The sequence below is a fragment of the Doryrhamphus excisus genome, chromosome 16, assembly GCF_030265055.1.
Source record: "Doryrhamphus excisus isolate RoL2022-K1 chromosome 16, RoL_Dexc_1.0, whole genome shotgun sequence".
Classification (NCBI taxonomy): domain Eukaryota; kingdom Metazoa; phylum Chordata; class Actinopteri; order Syngnathiformes; family Syngnathidae; genus Doryrhamphus; species Doryrhamphus excisus.
In genome coordinates this window covers 946,021-966,597 of record NC_080481.1, presented here as the reverse complement: position 1 = coordinate 966,597, position 20,577 = coordinate 946,021, and the positions used below count along the sequence as shown (strand labels likewise).

The window sequence follows — 20,577 nt, the reverse complement described above, 5'->3', positions numbered from 1 at the left end:
CGCATCAATCCTCAGGCGTCCCAGGGCGTATATGGGCTCCAAAACATCAAACCCTCTTCTTGCTCGGTGTGCTTGGTTCGGTCCGTGTCGGGACCCAAAGTGTGAGCTCCCGTGCAAAATGACGTGATTAGAAATCAAACGCAAATGAGCCCATAAGTTATACAGTCGTGAAATGAGAACGAGTGCAGCAGCTCTCTGCGTGCGCTGTTTATCATATTGTGTCTCACAAATATGCATGTGTTTAGACAAGATAAAAAGAGGCTGAAGGGCTGACTGTGAATTTATGAGTGGAAGGCAACGGAGAGACAAAGCAAAGGGCGGTGACACAGACGGAGACGGAGACGGTGACTCACCTTCTCAGCAGACTGGGCCGTGCCAAAGAAAATGGGGATGAAGGCCAGCCAGACGATGCAGGTGGTGTACATGGTGAAGCCGATGGGCTTGGCTTCGTTGAAGTCTTCTGGTACGTCTCTGGTCTTGATAGCGTAGATAGTGCAGGTCACCATCAGGAGTATGCTGTAGCCCAGCGAGCAGATGATCTGGAGGTCTGTGATGTCACACTTCAGCACGCCGCGCGCCAGCATGGGGTTGATGGTTTTCTGCTCATCGTAGTCTATGATGGTGTTCGGAGGGTCCACGGCGAACCACACCAGCACACCCAGCAGCTGGATGCAGATCAGGCTGGAAGTGATGGCGATCTGGGAAGTGGGGCTGATGAAGCGCGGGGCCGTGACCGTCTGCTTCCCTTGCTCGAAGATGCGGTAGATGCGGTTGGTCTTGGTGAGCAGCGCCGCGTAGCTGATGCACATGCCCAGACCCAGGAAGATCCTCCTGAAGGCGCACACGCCCACGTCGGGTTTCGCGATCATGAGGAAGGTGATGATGTAACACAGAAAGATGCCGGTCAGCAGCACGTAGCTCAGCTCTCGACCCGATGCCCGCACGATGGGCGTTTCGTTGTAGCGCACAAACGTGGCCATGACAAAAATGGTGGCGATGATGCCGAGCATGGCCAGGAAGACGGGGATGACGGCCCAGGGGGAGTGCCACTCCAGCTTGATGATCGGGATGGGCTGACAGGCGGTCCTGTTGGGGTCGGGCCTCATGTTATATGCACAGAGTCTACAGGAGGTTTCGTCGTACTGGTACTGGTATCCGTCACACAGCTCGCAGTGCCAGCAGCATGGCATCCCCTTGACCCTCTTCTTCCTCTCGCCGGTCTTGCAAGGCAGGCTGCACACCGAGATGGGCACCTCCTGCTCGCCGTTGGGCCACTGAAGCTCCTCCAGCTGCAGGAAAAAACGCAAAGATGACAAAGGTTCTACACGGGAAGTCAAAATTCGAACCATTAGTAATCACCATGGCGACAGAGGTTACTTTTAAACAGGAAAATACCATAAAGCTGTTGCAACAAGCGCGGTGTCAAATATGAACAAGAAATGAAATCGATGTTGCAAAATGTCCGCTTTAATTGTCGCAGAGTCATTTGTACTTGCTAACGTGTAAACTGATCTCGTCAGTGTAAAAACATGCCACAGAGATATCTTCAATTCCAATCCAAAAGGCCCGGAGATCTTTCATTATTTAGCATCTAAAGTGTAAGACATTCAAGTCAGCCTTTAAAAATCCATGAAAAAAGGTTTTTTTCATCTGTTCAGAAAGCGTGAAAAAAAAAATTGTATGATGTTAAATTTACTTTGATGATGTTTTCAGAAGCTTTGCTGATTTACCATGAAAGTGTATACTTTGCTCTAAGGTTGCCATGGATGCAAAACCACTACAGGATTAGCGATATAGCAACATGGTAAAGAAGTAGAATGTTAGTTCATCGCCACTGTCGTGTCTTTGAGTCGAAGATATTAATAATTCATACGTTTCATAAGTTAGTTAGAATGAAAGTAATAAATAGCTAAAAGTTCTAATAAATATTATTTCAAAAATCACAAATACTTCAACTTGCTGATATAGTTCATCTTCAAACAGCTAAAATAATGCATAAGGCTAAAAATAACCAATTAGCTAAAAATGTCATCCAATACTTCTATTGACATTTACTATGGTACCCATTATGTCATTGGATGCTCATATCACCGAGTACTTTGGTTAAAAAAACAAAACAAACAAACAAACAAAAAAAACCTTAAACTGTATTATGGAAAGCAGGAAGTGAACAAATGTAACAGTTAGTGATTGTAAAAGTACCAAATGGAGGGGTAGGATTTAATAAGCTTTGTTTCTTCCTACTCCTTTTGGACATGTGGAACTGGGAACTGATTATGGGATGCACTCAATTGGAATCTGATGCATGTTCAAATGAAATAAAACCATTACCATTACCATTACCATTACCATTACCATTACCATTACCATTACCATTACCATTTTGTTAAAAATGCTAAGGTTAAATCGTTTACAGAGTGACACCTCTTCTCTAGAAAGTATCGTTTTGGGCCACTCGAGAGTGAGTGCTCTCCCATATAGACAAGCTTTGTCGTTTTCTCTCGGTGAAAAGCGAAAACGAAACAGGAAAACCTCATAAACAAGCTGAAAGTTGCTCTAAACATTTGTTTCTTGGGAAAATGATCGTCTTTGTGAGTATATTGGTGTATAAAGCCCTTACATAGATGCATTTTCTATTTCAAAAGTTGTACTGCTAGTTTGCATTTGAAGTTGGTGTACGTGTGTTAGCTAACTGTTAGCTGATGTGTGTTTAGCCTGCGACATGAGCAGTATTGGAATTTTATTTTATTTTTTTCTGTACGTTTCAGTTACCACTTGCTTTTACAAGAAGGCTTCGTAAAGCAAGAAAAGCAAGCCTTGTGCGCGGAGTTTTCTTCATTGGTTTGCTAGTCTAGCCTAGCGGCATCGCGACACGTGTTGTGACGACAGCACAGGCCACTAAACATCGGGACCTATTATGCTCTTTTGTATTATCGTGTTAAACAGAAGTTGGGGGTAGCTCTGAATACTCGGTTTCAGAAAGTTTTTGAGCCAAGGTCATTGTGACATCACAGTGAGCTGGGCTTCCTTATATGGATGTGCCCGGGTATGAGCTGTAGGCTTCGGATCGGCGAAGCTGGACTATGTGCCAAACTGCTGCTGACATCCAATGGCTGTTCAATGTTACTTGGTCATGTTGAAGAGCAATTCATAAGTGAGTAAGCGGTTGTCTGTGTAGCACTATAGAGTGTGCATACAGGGACGAGGGTGAAAATTTCAAGCTCACTGATGTCTGGATTTGCTAATAACCTTTTCCCACCACAGTCAGTGGTCTAGTAGTTTTTTTTTAACCAAAAGTAGTCCAGCAAAAGTTAAAAACTGAGGTTTTAGAAAACTCTGACTTCAGTCTGTGTATGTTCAAGACAAAGCTTTTGGCTTGTGCCATCATTTCCGTCATTTCGTCAAGTGTAATTTAATGTGTGCAAAGGCAAACATTACATTTAAGAATACTGAAACAACTTTTTGTGTGTTTACATTGACAAACAACATTGTTTTTTTTTTTTACATTGACAGCTTGCGCTTTGGAGGATGCTGCTGCTGCTGTCAACAACAAGGATGTGGGACAATGCCTGATCACACCTCGGGCTGGTGGGACAATTTTGACAAGCATGCCGTTATTTGGGAAGAATAGTGAGACATTGTTCGCATGGCAAAGACATTGTGATTTTGTTCACCTGCACACTCAAAGCTTCGCTGTCATGAATGCATACGTACTGCCATGGAGGCGATTCAACAAGAAGAATGATGTCAGCATCGATAGCGCTTCCTATTGGCTGTGGTTGCCTTAACAATCCATACTCATAACAGCCTGTGAATGTCTATTCATGCGAACAGAAATAGTTATCGATCGACCTTATCGGTGTGTGCCAATCACAGGTTTTATATGGAAATTGGCAGATACTGATCGGTGGCTGATCGATCAATCGGAGCATACACAGAGTTATTTTCTTCAAGTAACTTAATTACATTAATCAATAAAGCAAAATCAAATAGCCGTTGATCGTCACACAACATAGTGGTTTGCCTGCACGGCCATTGTCAAAACCAGTGGCACAAGGCAGGCTTTCACATTGCAGTGTGCTGTAAGTCTTGCTATTGTTGAGCCATACACTAAAGCGTACCCTGATGACTGACTCTTATACAAATCAAACCCCTTCTATATTAGTGTAAAACTATAAGCATGTTTTATTTTAATCTATCCAAGTTTTACAGCTAATGTTTACTTTGTTTTTAGTGAGTCATTTGTAGCTCTGAGATTTAGTGTGGCAGTGGTACATAGTTGATTAGAAAGACATGGCTTCAGCTAAAGAAATGTCGGAAATTCCTAATGCAATTCCTTTGACAGCCCCAGCTACACACATAAATACAGTACATACAGTACATACAGTACGTACAGTACATACAGTACGTGCGGTGTGAGCGCCGTGCACCAACATGACAAATGCGCGCGTCTGTGATGTCTGGCCAGATTATCATCTGCCATTTATCTGGGGTTAGCGATGTACCATTTGTTATTTGGACAATGAAGGGTGCTCTCCGGACAACCACCCGATTACACACTGTGTGGAAACAGTAATGAGCCCAACAGCTCTGTTGCTATGGAGACCAGAAGCAAGAACGTTGACACCCTTGGACTCTCTCGGCTGTTGTACTTCTTCTATTTGTGTCGCTGCAATTGCAGTTAATTTGGCGGTCAATGCGAGCGTTCATCAGGTGGGAAAGCATGGCGTACGTACAGTAGGTAGTGACGTGACAGCATCAGTCGTGTTGGTGTGCACGATAACCTTTAAAACGGGAAGCCTCTTCAGCAGTACTGAACGGTGTAATCGCCCTCTCCCTGTTGCAGAGGAATAATTGCTTTGCAACAACATTTGATTTGGAATTGCTGCAAAAAACAAGCCCAAATATGCATCAGCAGAAGTTATTCCAACCTGTGCTCTCAAATGCGTTGAGTTAAGTTTAATTCTTATGACCCAGACGGCAATTATGCAAATGTTATCTCATCTGTATGTAAATGCCGTGTTGTTTGTAATCTCGGTTACGTGGCGATACAACCACATTTCAGATCAGGGTTCTTCCCTTTATATATGTAGGTAATTTCATACCGTGTTTGCTTTGAGAAAGGAAAAAAAACAAAGAAAAAACATATATCAGGTTCTTTATAGTGCGGGTGAATCACCCAAGTCGATTCTTGTGTTGTGTCAGTGAGCTCCGACTAACATTTTGCACGGCAGCTATATCTGCACCACTGCACTCATATCAGACTGGAGGTCTTTTTGGGTGAATGGAAGATATTTTAAGATGCCATAAAATTACATTTTCTTGATAGTTATCTTTTGGATAGAAGGCAAAAAAAAAAATAATCCCTTCACATAAAATCTCATATCAAGATATGTTTTTTAATCAAGCAGTTGATCCATTTTATTATCTTGTTCATTTAAGAAAAGACTATCTTCAATTCCATCTGACTCCATGTGATGTTATCATAGATTTGGAGTGTCATCATGCTCAATAGAAGCTGCAGCGGAGCCGCTGAAGAATAATAACATGGCACATGCATATTTAGGTGGCACTTCTCAACGTGGGAAACATGTTCAGCAACCCTCTGCTGCCGGGATCGGAACTGATACAGCCTGACAGTTGTCTTAAAAGCATCTTCCTCCCACTCCCGTTCTCCGACCTGTACACCGGCATCACTTATTACTGCTGGTGAACGCTTATTTTTAGGCAGAAAAGGCCAGAGCTCACACTAACGGCGACGGTAAGACTTTGCAATGTTGAAGGTGTCGCCATTTTTGGTCTTATTTTTAGGCACGGTTGCATCTGATACTGGTCCAAAGTATCACGTGAACTCAATTTAACGTTGAGCGACTCACCGTAAAGACCCAGCGGCTGCAAGCCAATTAGCTTAGTACCTTTGTCATCGCAGCCATGTGGAGTCACTAGACGTGCAAAGACACGGAACGCATCCTAGTGCAATTTGCACGATGTAAAGTGTCTCAAGAGGTGGAGTCAGCACTGAACATTTCAAACCAAGCACGGTAAGCAATATGCAGTTTTACAGTCATCTAGTCATCAGACTGCAGGGGGATATTTTGTAAAAAAGCAACAAACATTTGCATATATTCAAATATATTCAATTTTTGCAGTTCTTTTAGTGCTTATTTGTATTCTAAAGCATGCCACAGGCTAATAATAAACAAGCCGTGGGCCTCAAATGACCCCAGGGTTTGACTTTGAACACCTCTGGGCGAGTGCTAAGAAGAAAGGTGAGCCACAACAACAGTCATTCAAGCCACTTCTGCACTGAAAGAGCTAGATTTCTCTGCACCTTCTATACGTGTGTGCAGATCGCCTCTTTAGCCCAGCCTCTATGATTATTGTTGATTACCGAAAAGGAGGAGTAGACTTAAGAGGGCAGTTAGTCGGTGCCATTGCTTATTTTCAAGTTAATATGCTCGGCACAATGGAACCTCGGTTTGCGTTTTCTTTAAATCCAATATTTAAAGCCAATTGTTGTGTTAGGAAGTCATTACTAATATACGTATATTTTAAGTAAGTAACGTTAAAAATCGCTTTTAGACGTATGTATGTGTGCTTGAAAATAGAAAGATAAACATAAACAGTAAGTGAATATTCTTATCCGTCACTAATATAAACCATAACTGCAGAAGCACAATTTGTTGCATTTAAGTGTGCTCGGAAATCCCAGATAATGCATCTACACTCAAAGCATGTCAACTTAACAAGTTACGCTGTGTCTTTGAACGCAACCCTTCGCATATATGGTGTGTTTTAGTTTGATTTCAGTTTATTTGGAGCTCTTAATATATACAAATATCATTTATTTTTATGTTCATAAACGACATTTAAAAAATCGGCATAATTCCATACATAGTGGCAAATGGTCGATAATGATGATTAATTAATTTGATTAATTAATGAATTAATTCATTCATTCATTTTCTACTGCTTATCCTCACAAGGGTTGCGGACGTGCTGGAGCCTATCCCACCCTGGCCACCCTGGACTGGTGGCCAGCCAATCACAGGGCACATAGAGACAAACAACCATTCACACTCACATTCATACCTATGGACAAATTAACCTAGCATGTTTTTGGAATGTGGGAGGAAACCGGAGTACCCGGATAAAACCCACGGGGAGAACATGCAAACTCCACACAAAGATGGCCGAGGGTGGAATTGAACTCGGGTCTCCTAGCTGTGAGGCCTGCACGCTAACCACTTTCCACCGTGCAGCCTTGAAAACTAATTAATTGGATCAAAAGTTTCAGCCCTAATATTTAGCATATGCTAGTATATGCTAGTATATGCTAGTATATGCTAGTATATGCTAGTATATGCTAGTATACCATATGGATGATTGGTATTATGAGTAAATAGTCGTCGTACCTTGAGCTGGAGAGTCTCCACCCACTGTCCTACCGCCTTATACTCTGAGACGGAGGAGTTGGTCATCTGGAACTGGAACAGGTCATAGCGTCCAGGAGCATCACCGTTCTTATTAAAGACAACCGGGGTGGCAGCACTGCCTGTGCGGGGAGAGAAGAGGTGGCCATTGCTGTGACAAGGTGCTACATCGCTCATAAAAGAGAGAAAAATGTGAACTTTTAACCCCTCGCTTCTTGCTGCACGGTGCCCGACACGGACATAGAATGTCTGATTTTGTTCTGGTTCAAACCTCCATACAGCGTTGTGACCTACATGGCGTATGACCACAATCAGAAGCAAAAACGCCAGCTCCCTACTGACCACGACTGCAGCGCCTCACCTGATTCCTATTCATCATCAGATCTCCACGGGAGACCTGGGTAAAATAGATTTACACCTTCAATAAGTGGTTATTAATAACTAATAGTGAACACTGACCACTGTTAAAAGATGCGTGCACACTTGGGGTCAAAGGTGATGCATGGCGTTCTCCCAGCATACCCCAACAGGACATGGAAGCGAATTAAAGAGGTCAGCCAAAGCGTCATATGGCCTCCATCTGCTCCTAGTTCACAACAGCCTGTTTTTAACAGAATCCTGAAGACTGTACTAATTAGCATCATTGCTTTTTGTTATTGTTCTTTTTAATGATGTTCACGTGTGAGCTGCAGCGTCGAAAAGCACCACCTCTCTGCAGAAGTGAACGTGGAATGGCGTTTACGTGAAAACGGTCGCACTTCATTTGAAGCATACGGTCGAAATTGTTGACGAGGTGATTTTTGGCATCCCAGAGTGAAGCGAGATAATAAAAAAGAGCAGCGTGTCTGCAGGTTCAGTCACCTTGGCAATGTGTTCAGTGGGCCATAAGCACAAATGGAGATAGTATTTTTGAACTAGGACACAGGGAGTCTAATGACAACTGGCACGGGAATCAAGGACTTTAATAGCATCGACTATAAAAAGTATAGCGAAATGACCAAAAGCATATGTCCCAAACACTTTTGGGAGCATGTGTTTTTTTTTTTCTTTCTTATATCTAGAACAGAGCTTGTGGCTTTGAGAGGCCACGGCACCTTTTCCTTCGTTCTAAGCCAGAGGGGAATTTCATCTCCCTCCAGTTTCCTTTCCAAGGACATTTGTCACTGAACATTCCACAAAAGTTTCTGCCAGAAAGACTCTTGTAAAACACAACAAGACAAGAAAAGTCTGTTTCTGGTGAAAGAACAAAGAATGCGGGGGACTGAACTACATACAGACTTTTTGGCAATGTCATTTCATATGATTTATGTCCCACTATAATTATATAGTATAGTATACTACATAGTAAATAGTATATAGGTAAACCTGCAAAACAGCTGCATCATACAATACAGTAAACCCTCGTTTATCACAGTTAATTGGTGCCAGACCTGACCGTGATAAGTGAATTCCCCTGAAGTAGCATTCCAAATATTTTGTAGTTGGAGCATAGACAACATGTTTACACTCTTCGAATATTAGAGCCCAAAATTCATAAAATAGCACCACATTGTAAGTAAGAAAGCATACTTATTAGGGCTGTCAATCGAGACAAATTTTTTAATCGCGATTAATCACATTTGTCCACAGTTAACTCACAATTAATCGCATTAATGGCAGATAGAAATACGTTTTTAGCTATAATAAGTAGGGGAAATCTCTTTGTGGTAAACGATTTAATGTGAAACTACAACGATAATTACATAAAAATTTCATGAAAGGGATATCAATTTTGGGCTGTTATTAAAAACAATACAGTCAGCAAACATATTTTTGTATTACTATTTTTATTTATTATTAGCATAATAGCGCTTAAACTTGCTAAGCGAGTGACACTACTCACACTGACACAAATTGCTCCAAATAAGATTTGTTTATTTATGGTACTGGTTTTAAATTCTAAATGTTTGTGAGTAAAAAAGTCCATTTAGGAACATTCATTAACGATTATTATTAAGGATTTGCCACGATGTAACGTTCTTTCATGGAATGTACAAAGGAAAATAGCAAAAACATAGCAATAGTCATAAAACATTTCATCCAAATTGCAAACTCAATGTCATTTTATTTCTTTTAAAACACATTAAAATATATAGAAATTCATCGTTATATTACAGTAAATTTTATTTGATTACAATACTCTAACTATTAATTAGAAATCACACCGTTTTTGAATATTTAATTTTTAGCTGCGATTTGTCCTAATTTGTTTCATGGTCATTGAACACACCATCTACCGTTCTCCGATGCCTTGAGGAATGTATGGATGTATTTGGATGTAATTCCCCCCTTTTTCTTGTAACGTGTTAACTTTGACAGCCCTAATAATTATTAATTTTCACATTTGTTGATGAAGTACGTTATATCGTTCATGCATATTTCCTACACTGTCTGTTTTTATAACTTTACTTTATGTTATGTTAGTATGAACAGTAGTGTGTGATTTTATTCAGGATTTATTAAAGATTATAGTGCAATTCAAACTTGCAATACGAAGCTGATGTTACAGTAATCAGGTCTGGTCTAAGCAAATATTACAGCAATATTATTAGTCAACAATATTACATTATACAAAAATGAATGTATATACTGACCAAATGTCTCAAACTCGCGAGTTTAGTTTGAGGAACCCGCCTCGATATGAAAGTTTAATATTAGTGCAACCCGCCCCAGTTTGATATAGATGCTATGAGATGGATAGTATCTGGGTATATTATATATATACTATATACTGTATACTATATAATACCCTCTGGAGGCGCACACAGCTCGCCTGCTTCCAACGCTTCTTACCGGAGCTCCGCCTAGTCGACGCGGCTTCCAGCGGTACTTCGGGCTCAGTTTGAGGACCTGCGAGGTTGGGTTAGCGCCAGGATTTCCAGGCAGGAAACCAACTCCAGGCGCTTTATTTCAGCTGCTAAGTGCCTGTCCACCCGTCTCTGGTGAGCATGGCGGCGTTTGTTGTGTCCAAATCAATAAATAAGGCAACGCTGTCAATGCGCTGTCTGGTCCAACAACAACTACAACATTGGATTAGCAGTGACGCTACAGGCTCATCACGCTGGCGACAATGAAATGCAGGAAGTGATTTGGAATAAAAGCGTAAATACAAGTCACGAGATAAAGCAGCTCATTAAACATGTGGTTCAAGTAACGACGCTGCTCCCAGATGTACGATGCTAACGTGCTAATTGGGTCAAATTATTACGTTTCACTAATGTTAAAGGTTAAATAACTGTTAATATTGTTCATTTGAATCTGAATTTGAATTCCACTAATGGTTTCTTTGTTATTATTTTATTTATTTACTACTGATTGATTGATTGATTTTCTTTATTATTGATTTGGTTATTTATTTTTTCATCTTATTTTGTGTGGAAATAAAAATAAAAATAATGAAAATTAAAATAAAATTAAAAAGAAAAGAAAAGAAAAGAAAAAAATTAAAAAATTAAAAAAGCAAAAGCATTGAAGACATTATTATTTTATTTATTTACTACTGATTAATTGATTGATTTTCTTTATTATTGATTTGCTTATTTTGTGTGGAAATAAAAATAAAAATAAAAATAAAAATAAAAATAAAAATAAAAATAAAAATAAAAATAAAAATAAAAATAAAAATAAAAATAAAAATAAAAATAAAAATAAAAATAAAAATAAAAATAAAAATAAAAATAAAAATAAAAATAATGAAAATTAAAATAAAATTAAAAAGAAAAGAAAAGAAAAAAAATTTAAAAATTAAAAAAGCAAAAGCATTGAAGACATTATTATTTTATTTATTTACTACTGATTGATTGATTTTCTTTATTATTGATTTGCTTATTTTGTGTGGAAATAAAAATAAAAATAAAAATAAAAATAAAAATAAAAATAAAAATAAAAATAAAAATAAAAATAAAAATAAAAATAAAAATAAAAATAAAAATTAAAAATTAAAAATTAAAAATTAAAAAAGCATTGATTACAGTTAAAAAGAAAATTCTTTTAATAAAAGTGTTTTTTTGGGGGGGAAACCTGATCCAGACCCTAACTCCAGTGCCCAGCAGGTAAACTGAGTTTGAGACACCTGCCATAAAGGATACTCGTTTATAAGGAGTATCCGCCTCATCCCTATGTGACAACCAAACAAACTTGTTAAAACAGCGAATAAAGATGTCAACGAGATATGGACGACTGGAACCAAAATCTGTGACAGGAGCCGTATTGTTACTGAGCGCTACCAGCATCACAATTGAAATGCACAAACACACACAGTCAGTCAGAAATGTGATACAAGCCATCAGGAACTTGGCGTGCCTCAGCTTTGGAGCAAATAATTAAGTGGCATTTTCCGTGCATGCGGATTAAAAAAAAAAAAAAAAACATTCAACATTCCTTGCCAGATATTTTCAAGAAGAACAAAATGCTCTTTCTCGACTCCAAAGCAAAAGTGTCGTCTGAGATGAAAGATTTATGCATTTGCATGTGACTCTGAACTAAGACTTAACAAAAGCACACAGCTGCTCTGCTGAGCTGAGTAGTGTGGGTGGACCGAGGATCCACTGCTGTGTTTCTCTCGCATCATTATTCTCCTCTTTTTTTCTCCCTGCCTCCTTAGCTCTGTGACTTGGGCTCAGTGGAGAGATAAAAAAAAAAGGTTTGCCATTAGCAATGGTATGTAGAAATGATAAACTAAACTATAACAAAACCACTTTCACTCACTTGACAAAATGAAAAGACGAGGTAGCGTGTTTTTGAAATGTGACTCCATCTTTGAGGTGAAACATCCTCGCCAAGCACGAATCCATAAAACGTGTCCAGATGGTTACGGAGATTGGACAACGAATTCTCAATCAATTAAACATATCCTCACTTTCATAATGCCCCCGCCCCCGCAACGTGAGCACCACTGAGGCTATTCAGTGTCTTCCTTTTAAAATCCGAGGACATGTCTTCCTGGTGGAAGTGTGTGCTGCTGCCATAGCGACAGTGTTACAGTCTTGTAGCCTGTATCTCACTGACAGAAGTTTGTTTTCACGCATTTCAGGAAGAATTTGCCCTGTTAAGTCTGGTCACTGCGCTGCTACATTGGACTAAAATCCACATCCACGCATGAAAACTCAACCAAAAGATGAATTAGATTAAAATGTGTACTACAAATATACATCTACAGTGGAACCTCTGGAGTTATTGGTTATAAAACCTGAGGTTATATCGATCAAACATTTCAGGAAACAGTCCCTGTTCCATCAATTTGAGGAACTTGAGGAACTTCAACCGCAGCTATCACCAGGTCCAATACCGTCCTAAAAGACTCTTCAATCAATTGGCCTCGGACAAATAAACACAGCGATTGACCGTTGCTACAGTAAACCTCGGATATATCGGACTCGGATATAACGGAAATTCGCTCACAATGGACAGATTAAAATTCATTGCATATATCGGATTTTTTATAACGGATTTCGCCCATTTCGGACAAAATCTCCAGTCCCGTTCCAATGCATTTCCATTAAATTTCCCTCGCATATATCGGATGGCCGCATCGTGGCGCTCCGACTCTGAGCATGTTATGCTCAGAGTCCAATAAAGTTAAATTCTCATTACCTTACGTCTCTTTTCATTGCCCAGTCCAGGTACATTGGAAACATAGTCAAGGAAGTGCCTTTTTATAACGGATAAAATCCGATTTACGCATATACCGCATATAAATCCGATATATGCATAAAACGGACATTTTCCGATTTACGCATATACCGGATATAAATCTGATATATGCGTAAAACTGACATTTTCCGGTATACGCATATAACGGATTTCGCTTATATCGGACAAAACCAGTGGGAACAATTGAATCCGATATATCCGAGGTTTACCGTACAACTAAACGGTATCCCAACCAGCGATTCAACCTAAACGACCGTCATTGGCTGTCGGAGGTATCGGTATCAATTATTGCTCGGGACCTTCCTCGACCTTGGAGACTTAAATTCTTTGGCTCCCGCACCATCCCCCACAGACTAGAGCTGTCCTATCAAGTCTTTTAGCATGAATTGATGAATGAAAAGCGAAACGTCTTCTAAGTCAATCTGACCTAGTCCGGTTGTGATTGATTCAATGCCCCCGAGGCTACAAAGACCTGGATGAATGAGAATTTTCAAGCTAACATCACAAAAAGCCTTTGATCTTTTAATGAGAAAATGCTGTCCGGTTCTGATAAAACTGCTGCGGCGGAGCACACCTAACACTAACCCTGTCAGGGGCTGAGCTTAGTTTTTACTCCACACTGAGAACATTTGCCCACCCTACATATCCCACATTACATCTATCATAAGGGAGAGTTATTTTAATGCCAGGCACAGTTGAGCTACTGCGTGCACTTCAGAAAGTAGGGCAGTTTGGGCAAAATAATTCAGATTTTTTTTTTTTTTTTTTAAAAGAGCTAAGCCTGATGTAGAACATTTTCTAAGGACACAGTGTTCTTCAAATGAGCCTCTAATGATCACTGGCTGACATGCCAGCACATCTGTAAAGACAGAAGTGTCTCTTGTTTCTTCCCCATTTGGCTCTCTTCTTCCACTCACTGATGCCCTGCAGTGCAAATGTCATGAAGAGCCACTGACATTAATTGTTAAGTACATCACTTTCTGTTCACGACTAAATAATGCAGAGGTTTAAGAGCAAGGAGAAACGTAACATATGAAATAATCTCTAAATATTACACAGAGATGCAGCTATTTAGATATTTTTATCAAATAAACAGAATGGAAGCCATGACTGGCTATAGCTCCGTTTGTTCATTCTTCTAGGCAGCCATCTTTAAACATAAGATGAGTGCATGGTGGATGAATGTGAGTCCAACTACTCAAACAATTTATGCTGAAACCTTTTGGAGTTCCCCTCCTCTTAAGAGGAACTTAACGTGATTAGTAATTAATGAATCGTTACCAATTTTGAGCTTCTCAGTGTCTTCCTAAGAAGTAATCAGGAACAAGTCAAGAGGAAAGTGGTCAGAAAGTTGCTTCACGACTCATCATGAATGCTGATCACGTATGGATTCATTCATTTTCTACCGTGTATCCTCACGAGGGTCGCGGGGGATGCTGGAGCCTATCCCAGCTGACGTTGGGCGAGAGGCAGGGTACAGGGTGTACTCCAGCCAATCCCAGGGCACATAGAGACAAACAACCATTCACACTCACATTCATACCTATGGACAATTTGGAATTAGCCAATTAACCTAGCATGTTTTTGGAATGTGGGAGCACACGCAGGGGGAGAACATGCAAACTACACACAGAGATGGCAGAGGGGGGAATCGAACGCGGGTCTCCTAGCTGTGTGGCCTCCATGCTAACCACTCGAGCACTTTGCAGCCTCAAAATTTCCATTCATTCATTCATTCATTCATTTTCTACAACTTATCTTCACTAGGGTTGCAGGGGTGCTGGAGCCTATCCCAGCTGTCTTTAGGCGAGAGGAGGGGTACACCCTGGACTGGTGGCCAGCCAATCACAGGGCACATAAAGACAAACAACCATTCACACTCACATTCATACCTATGGACAATTTGGAGTGGCTAATTAACCTAGCATGTTTTTGGAATGTGGGAGGAAACCGGAGTACCCGGAGAAAACCCACGCATGCACGGGGAGAACATGCAAACTCCACACAGAGATGGCCGAGGGTGGAATTGAACACTGGTCTCCTCGCTGTGAGGTCTGCGTGCTAACCACTCACCCGCCGTGTAGCCCCCAGTCTTTAACAAAATATATATATATATATTCATTCACTTTCTATGCCGCTTATCCTCCCGAGGGTCGCGGAGGGTGCTGGAGCCTACCCCATGCATGTTAGGTTAATTGGCATCTGTATATTGTCCATAGTTCATTTATAGTATGAATGTGAGTGTGAATGGTTGTTTGTCTGTATGTGCCCTGTGATTGGCTGGAGTCCACCCTGTACCCTGCCTCTCGCCCAACGTCAGCTGGGATAGGCTCTAGGATACCTCCACAACCCTAATGAGCATTAAGCAGCACCGTGAATGAATTGATTTGAGTGTAAAACTTGTCATGCACACGTTTACAGAATCGGGGAAGTTTAACACATCCAACCAAGGATTTTCGCAATACCACGGCTTCCTGAAATTCAATCCTTCGTGACAAACTCCGGCGAGACAACAATTCATTGAGCGCATCACACATTGTCAACAAACGTATACACCAGATGCATCAATAGATAAATGTTATTGACTACTATTTTCTGTTTAGTATCACTTGATAGAGCCTTATATCGAGTGATATAAAAGTATGCATGATCTGTGCTGATATCGGATCAATATCAGTGTCTGATATTCCAGGCCGCAGTATCGCAATCAGTTTTGAAGTGAAAAAAATGTATCGAGATACCACTTGTGTTAGTAACCATGAAACAATGTAACACGAACCTGGGAAGGTTTATGCCTTGCAAGGTTTCCATTAATTAAAAAAAAATACATGAATATATGAAACAAAAGTGTTTGTTGTATTCATAAATCTTTTATATTCATCCATACATTTTCTGTACCGCTTATCGTCACAAGAGCTGGGGCATGCTGGAGCCTATCCCAGCTCTTTTCGTCCTTTATACTAAAAAACTAAACGATAAAACAGAAACAGGGTGTGATTGTTTTGTATTTCATTATATATTTTTTTGCCCTGCGATTGGCTGGCGGAAATTCCAGGGTGTAGTCAGCTGGGATAGGCTCCAGCCTACCCCCATGAACCTAATGATGATAAGCAGCATAGAAAATGGATGGATGTTTGTCATTATAACAAATACACAAATACTTTCTCCTGTTGACTTAGTAATATTCATTCATTCATTCATTTTCTACCGCTTTTTCCTCACGAGGGTCGCGGGGGTGCTGGAGCCTATCCCAGCTGTCTTCGGGCGTAAGGCGGGGTACACCCTAGACTGGTCGCCAGCCAATCACAGGGCACATATAGACAAACAACCATTCACACTCACATTCATACCTATGGACAATTTGGAGTGGCTAATTAACCTAGCATGTTTTTGGAATGTGGGAGGAAACCGGAGTACCCGGAGAAAACCCACGCATGCACGGGGAGAACATGCAAACTCCACACAGAGATGGCCGAGGGTGGGATTGAACCCTGGTCTCCTAGCTGTGAGGTCTGCGCGCTAACCCCTAGACCACCGTGCCGCCCCCTTAGTAATATTATATTAAAAAAAACAAAAAGTACTTACCGTTGAAGCTGGAATTCCGGATGTACTTGAGCAAAGTTTTGCCCTCAACGGACTCCATTTGCGGACAAACACCAGGATGGTCGGGACACTGGTCCCTCTGAATGTTGTGTAGCGCGTGGGCCATGGCGTACACAGCATCAATCACAAACTGCACTTTCCCTTCCTGCTCATACTTGGAGTCGATCCCGATGCGCTCTTGGCCTGCGGGAAGAGGAGGAAGAGCCAAATGCACCACAAGCCATTAGACGTTACATCAGCACTCACTATCATCTCCACTTCCAATTCCTTCCTCCATTTATCATTTGCTGGCAGTTAGTTCAAGTCTGATTTTGAGGGAATTACACCTGAAGGGACAATGCAGTCGACTAAATAAATAACAACGTGTTTAATTCCCGGGAGGCAAAATTGCTAAATATCAGTCTGTGCTGTTTGTGACAAAGCCGATTGCAGATTGCGTTACTGTGCTGTTTCACAGAGTAACTGCTAAAAACGGCCCTCATTGGCCCCATCCACGAGGTGATAAAATCGCCATGAACTTTACAGACACACTTTTCTGCACCGCCTTTCTGTTCTTTTATATCCTCCTCACAGTGCACTGCCCTTTCACTATGGGTTGCTGTAAAGGTTTTGCCTTCTGCTGCTCATACACAGCATGAATACGTAATGTACTACCTGATTTTGGATTCTGGTTGTGTTCAAATTTGCTTTTTTTTTTTTTTTCACTCCGAATGCCGGACGCTGCGGCGATTCCGAAGATAGAATGGAAATGACATCAACACAAAGATTACTAGTGCCGCTAGTCATCAGAGTTGTAATATCCAACTGTCTGTGACAAACAAAAACAGGCAGTATTGACAAAATAAGAACAAGTACACAATTTAGTCCGACTGCTGTTTCCATGTCTGGCAGTAGAGGTGGAAGCGGAAGTGCTTAAAACAAGATTGTGGCAGATTTCCTAAATGGAGGGATGTCAAAAACAATCAGTGTTGACATTTGGGTCCATTTCTCACATCGTAACGCAGGGGTGGGCAAACTTTTTGACTCGCGGGCCGCATTAATTTAACAAAATTGACGAGGGGGATTATGTAGTATTTTACACGTAACAGTCCATTTTTACACCTATATTTTTACACATATTTTACATGTAAAAGTGTCATGCAATCTGCTATCATCATTTATTTGATGTAAAGTGTGTTTCTCAATGTATTATTATTATTTTTTTTTATTTTTTTTATTAGAATTATTATTATTATTATTATTAGTTATAGTAATGTTATTATATTATTATTATTATTATTTTGTTATAATAATATTACTACCATTATTATATTAATATTATCAACAACAATATTAATATAATAGTAGTATTATTATAATTATTTGTATTACTATTATTGTGCTTGTGCTCCTTTTTCCAGGAGTATTTTGTAATATTACTACCATTATTATATTAATATTATTAACAACAATATTAATATAATAGTAGTATTATTATCATTATTGACATTATTATTATTATTATTATTATTATTATTATTATTATTATTATTATTATTATTATTATTATTATTATTATTATTATTATTATTATTATTATTATGTGCTTGTGTCCCTTTTTACAGGAGCATTTTGTAACAGACCACATCAAATAACGAAATTGATAAAGCAGCTACCTCAACCATCAAAAAGTGGATGCCAGGTGGTATGTTGAGTTCAAATGAAATATTTGGAAAAAACAGGCGGGCCATATTGAAACACTTGGCGGGCCGGATGTGGCCCCCGGGCCGTAGTTTGCCCACCCCTGTCGTAACGTATACAACAGCCAACACGCAACCTTTGTACATAAAAGAAATGAGTACAGGGTAACCTACGTGTACAGGCTTTGAATTCAAAAGCCTCCTGTCAGCGTTTGACATTCATAAATAAAATCCAAGTTGAAATATGAAGAAAGAAAATAACAAAACAGCTGCACGGCCTTCACAGTTATAAAACGCATTCTTCGCTGGGATTGAGGGGAGAATGAAACTCATTTAAAGTAATTTCACGCAGGGTTAGCGGGGATCGTGGCATGGACCTGCATCTTTTATCTTTGACACATGATGAAATACACCCAACGCCAAATCCGTTGGCAAATACTCGTTTGTGTCATGCTGCCGTTGCCGTCAACATGTATGCAAGCGGGATTAATACAGCGTCCCACATCAGCGGCATCGCCCACGTCGATAATGAATGTGGCGTGATGCCTGTCAAAGCATTGGCACCCTGTGTTTAAGAAATGTAAGCATGCATCACCGCGAGCAACGACATCACCATTATAGCCACCGCAAACATGGTAATACAACAAAAATGGTTTCAAAGAAGCATTCGTATTGCATATGTCGCCACTTGCACCGTAAATAAAGTGGACTCCTTGCAAAAGCTGAGCTGACTCGGCCATGAAAGGACGTCGGGAATAGGAGGTTTGCTACTGGAGGACTTCAAGACGGATGTTTAGGAAGCGGGTCCACAGGCGTTAAGCAAAATATTAATGAAACGGAGGAAAAGACATACCATGGGAAATTGAACAGGAATGTCTTAAATGAGGCAAAGTAGCAAACAGCTTTCCGCCTCACAGTCCGCTGGCCTGCATATGGACTACAGCAATGTTGTCATTATAGCAACTATATGAAGTTATGCTCTTTCAGTACTAAGTTGCAGATGCAAAATCATTGACATGGTTTCCTGGCTTTTCATAAGGAGATGTGTCTGTCTGTCAAATCCAAATATACTGTAGATGTAGTAATAATAATAATAATAATAATACATTTTATTTGTGTAGCGCTTTTCAAAATACTCAAAGACACTTTACAGAAGAATGCAGTTGAATAAGAGCAAGTAAACAGAGTAAAATATACATTAAAATACTACATTCATTGGTTAATACACAGCTAAAACAAGAGTTAAAGCGGGGCACAGCAGTCAGGTATGAAAAGTTAGACATTAAAAACAGATTTAAAGAGGTGGGTTTTGAGGTTTTTTTTATATTTAAAAAATATTTACAAAAAAATATATTATTATAAAATAATAATAATATATTTTTTATATATATTATATATATATATATAATTTTTATATATTATAAAAATATATAAAAAATATTTTTATCTATCCATTAATATTTGTCACGTTAAAACTTACATCGTTCACTCACTGGCCTGGCCTGTCTTCATTATAAAATGTATCTTTACATCTGTCCGTTTGTGTTTAACACAGTGGACTGAAACAAATTCTCTTCACAACTATAGTTGGACAATTAATTGGATAATTTTGGCCACTTCCCTGTGCTATTCCCAGATTCCAATTCATCAATTTGAACACACTTAACGACTTGATACTGTGGTAAAGACAGGAAGCAGAACTGGAGGTTGCAGGGATGAGGATGCTTAAGTTCTCACTAGGAGTGACCAGGATGGATAGGATCACGAATGGTTTTATTTCATTTAAATATGCATTAGATTCCAATTGAGTGCATCCCATAATCAGTTCCCAGTTCCACAAGTCCAAAAGGAGTAGGAAGAAGCAAAGCTTATTAAATCCTACCCCTCCATCTGGTACTTTTACAATCACTAACTGTTACATTTGTTCACTTCCTGCTTTCCTAATTTAGTTTAAGTTTTTTTTTTTAAAATAAGGTACCTCGTAGCGAAGTACTCGGTGATATGAGCATCCAATGCCATAATGTGTACCATAGTGCGTGTCAATATAGTGATATATATAGCACATCATGACTGGTTCAAGACTCTTCATCCTTGTATTTAGCAAACATCAACTGCTTGTATTGTTTCTTGAATTGGCTCATCGTTGTGCATTGTTTGATTTCCTTACTCAA

General features: G+C 39.8%; 1 protein-coding gene across 6 annotated transcripts in view; it reads right to left on the bottom strand.

Moving 5' to 3' along the window:
* The window catches only part of LOC131104027 (metabotropic glutamate receptor 7-like), a 161,916-nt gene that overhangs the window by 14,687 nt on the left and 126,652 nt on the right, over positions 1 to 20,577 (bottom strand). For all 6 annotated transcript variants that reach the window (XM_058050720.1, XM_058050719.1, XM_058050717.1 and 3 more), the window contains 3 exons: positions 16,710 to 16,910; positions 7,416 to 7,555; positions 354 to 1,289 (listed from right to left, as the gene is read on the bottom strand). In XM_058050720.1, the coding sequence (XP_057906703.1) occupies positions 354 to 1,289; positions 7,416 to 7,555; positions 16,710 to 16,910 (1,277 nt within the window). The remainder of the gene's footprint in view (positions 1 to 353; positions 1,290 to 7,415; positions 7,556 to 16,709; positions 16,911 to 20,577) is intronic.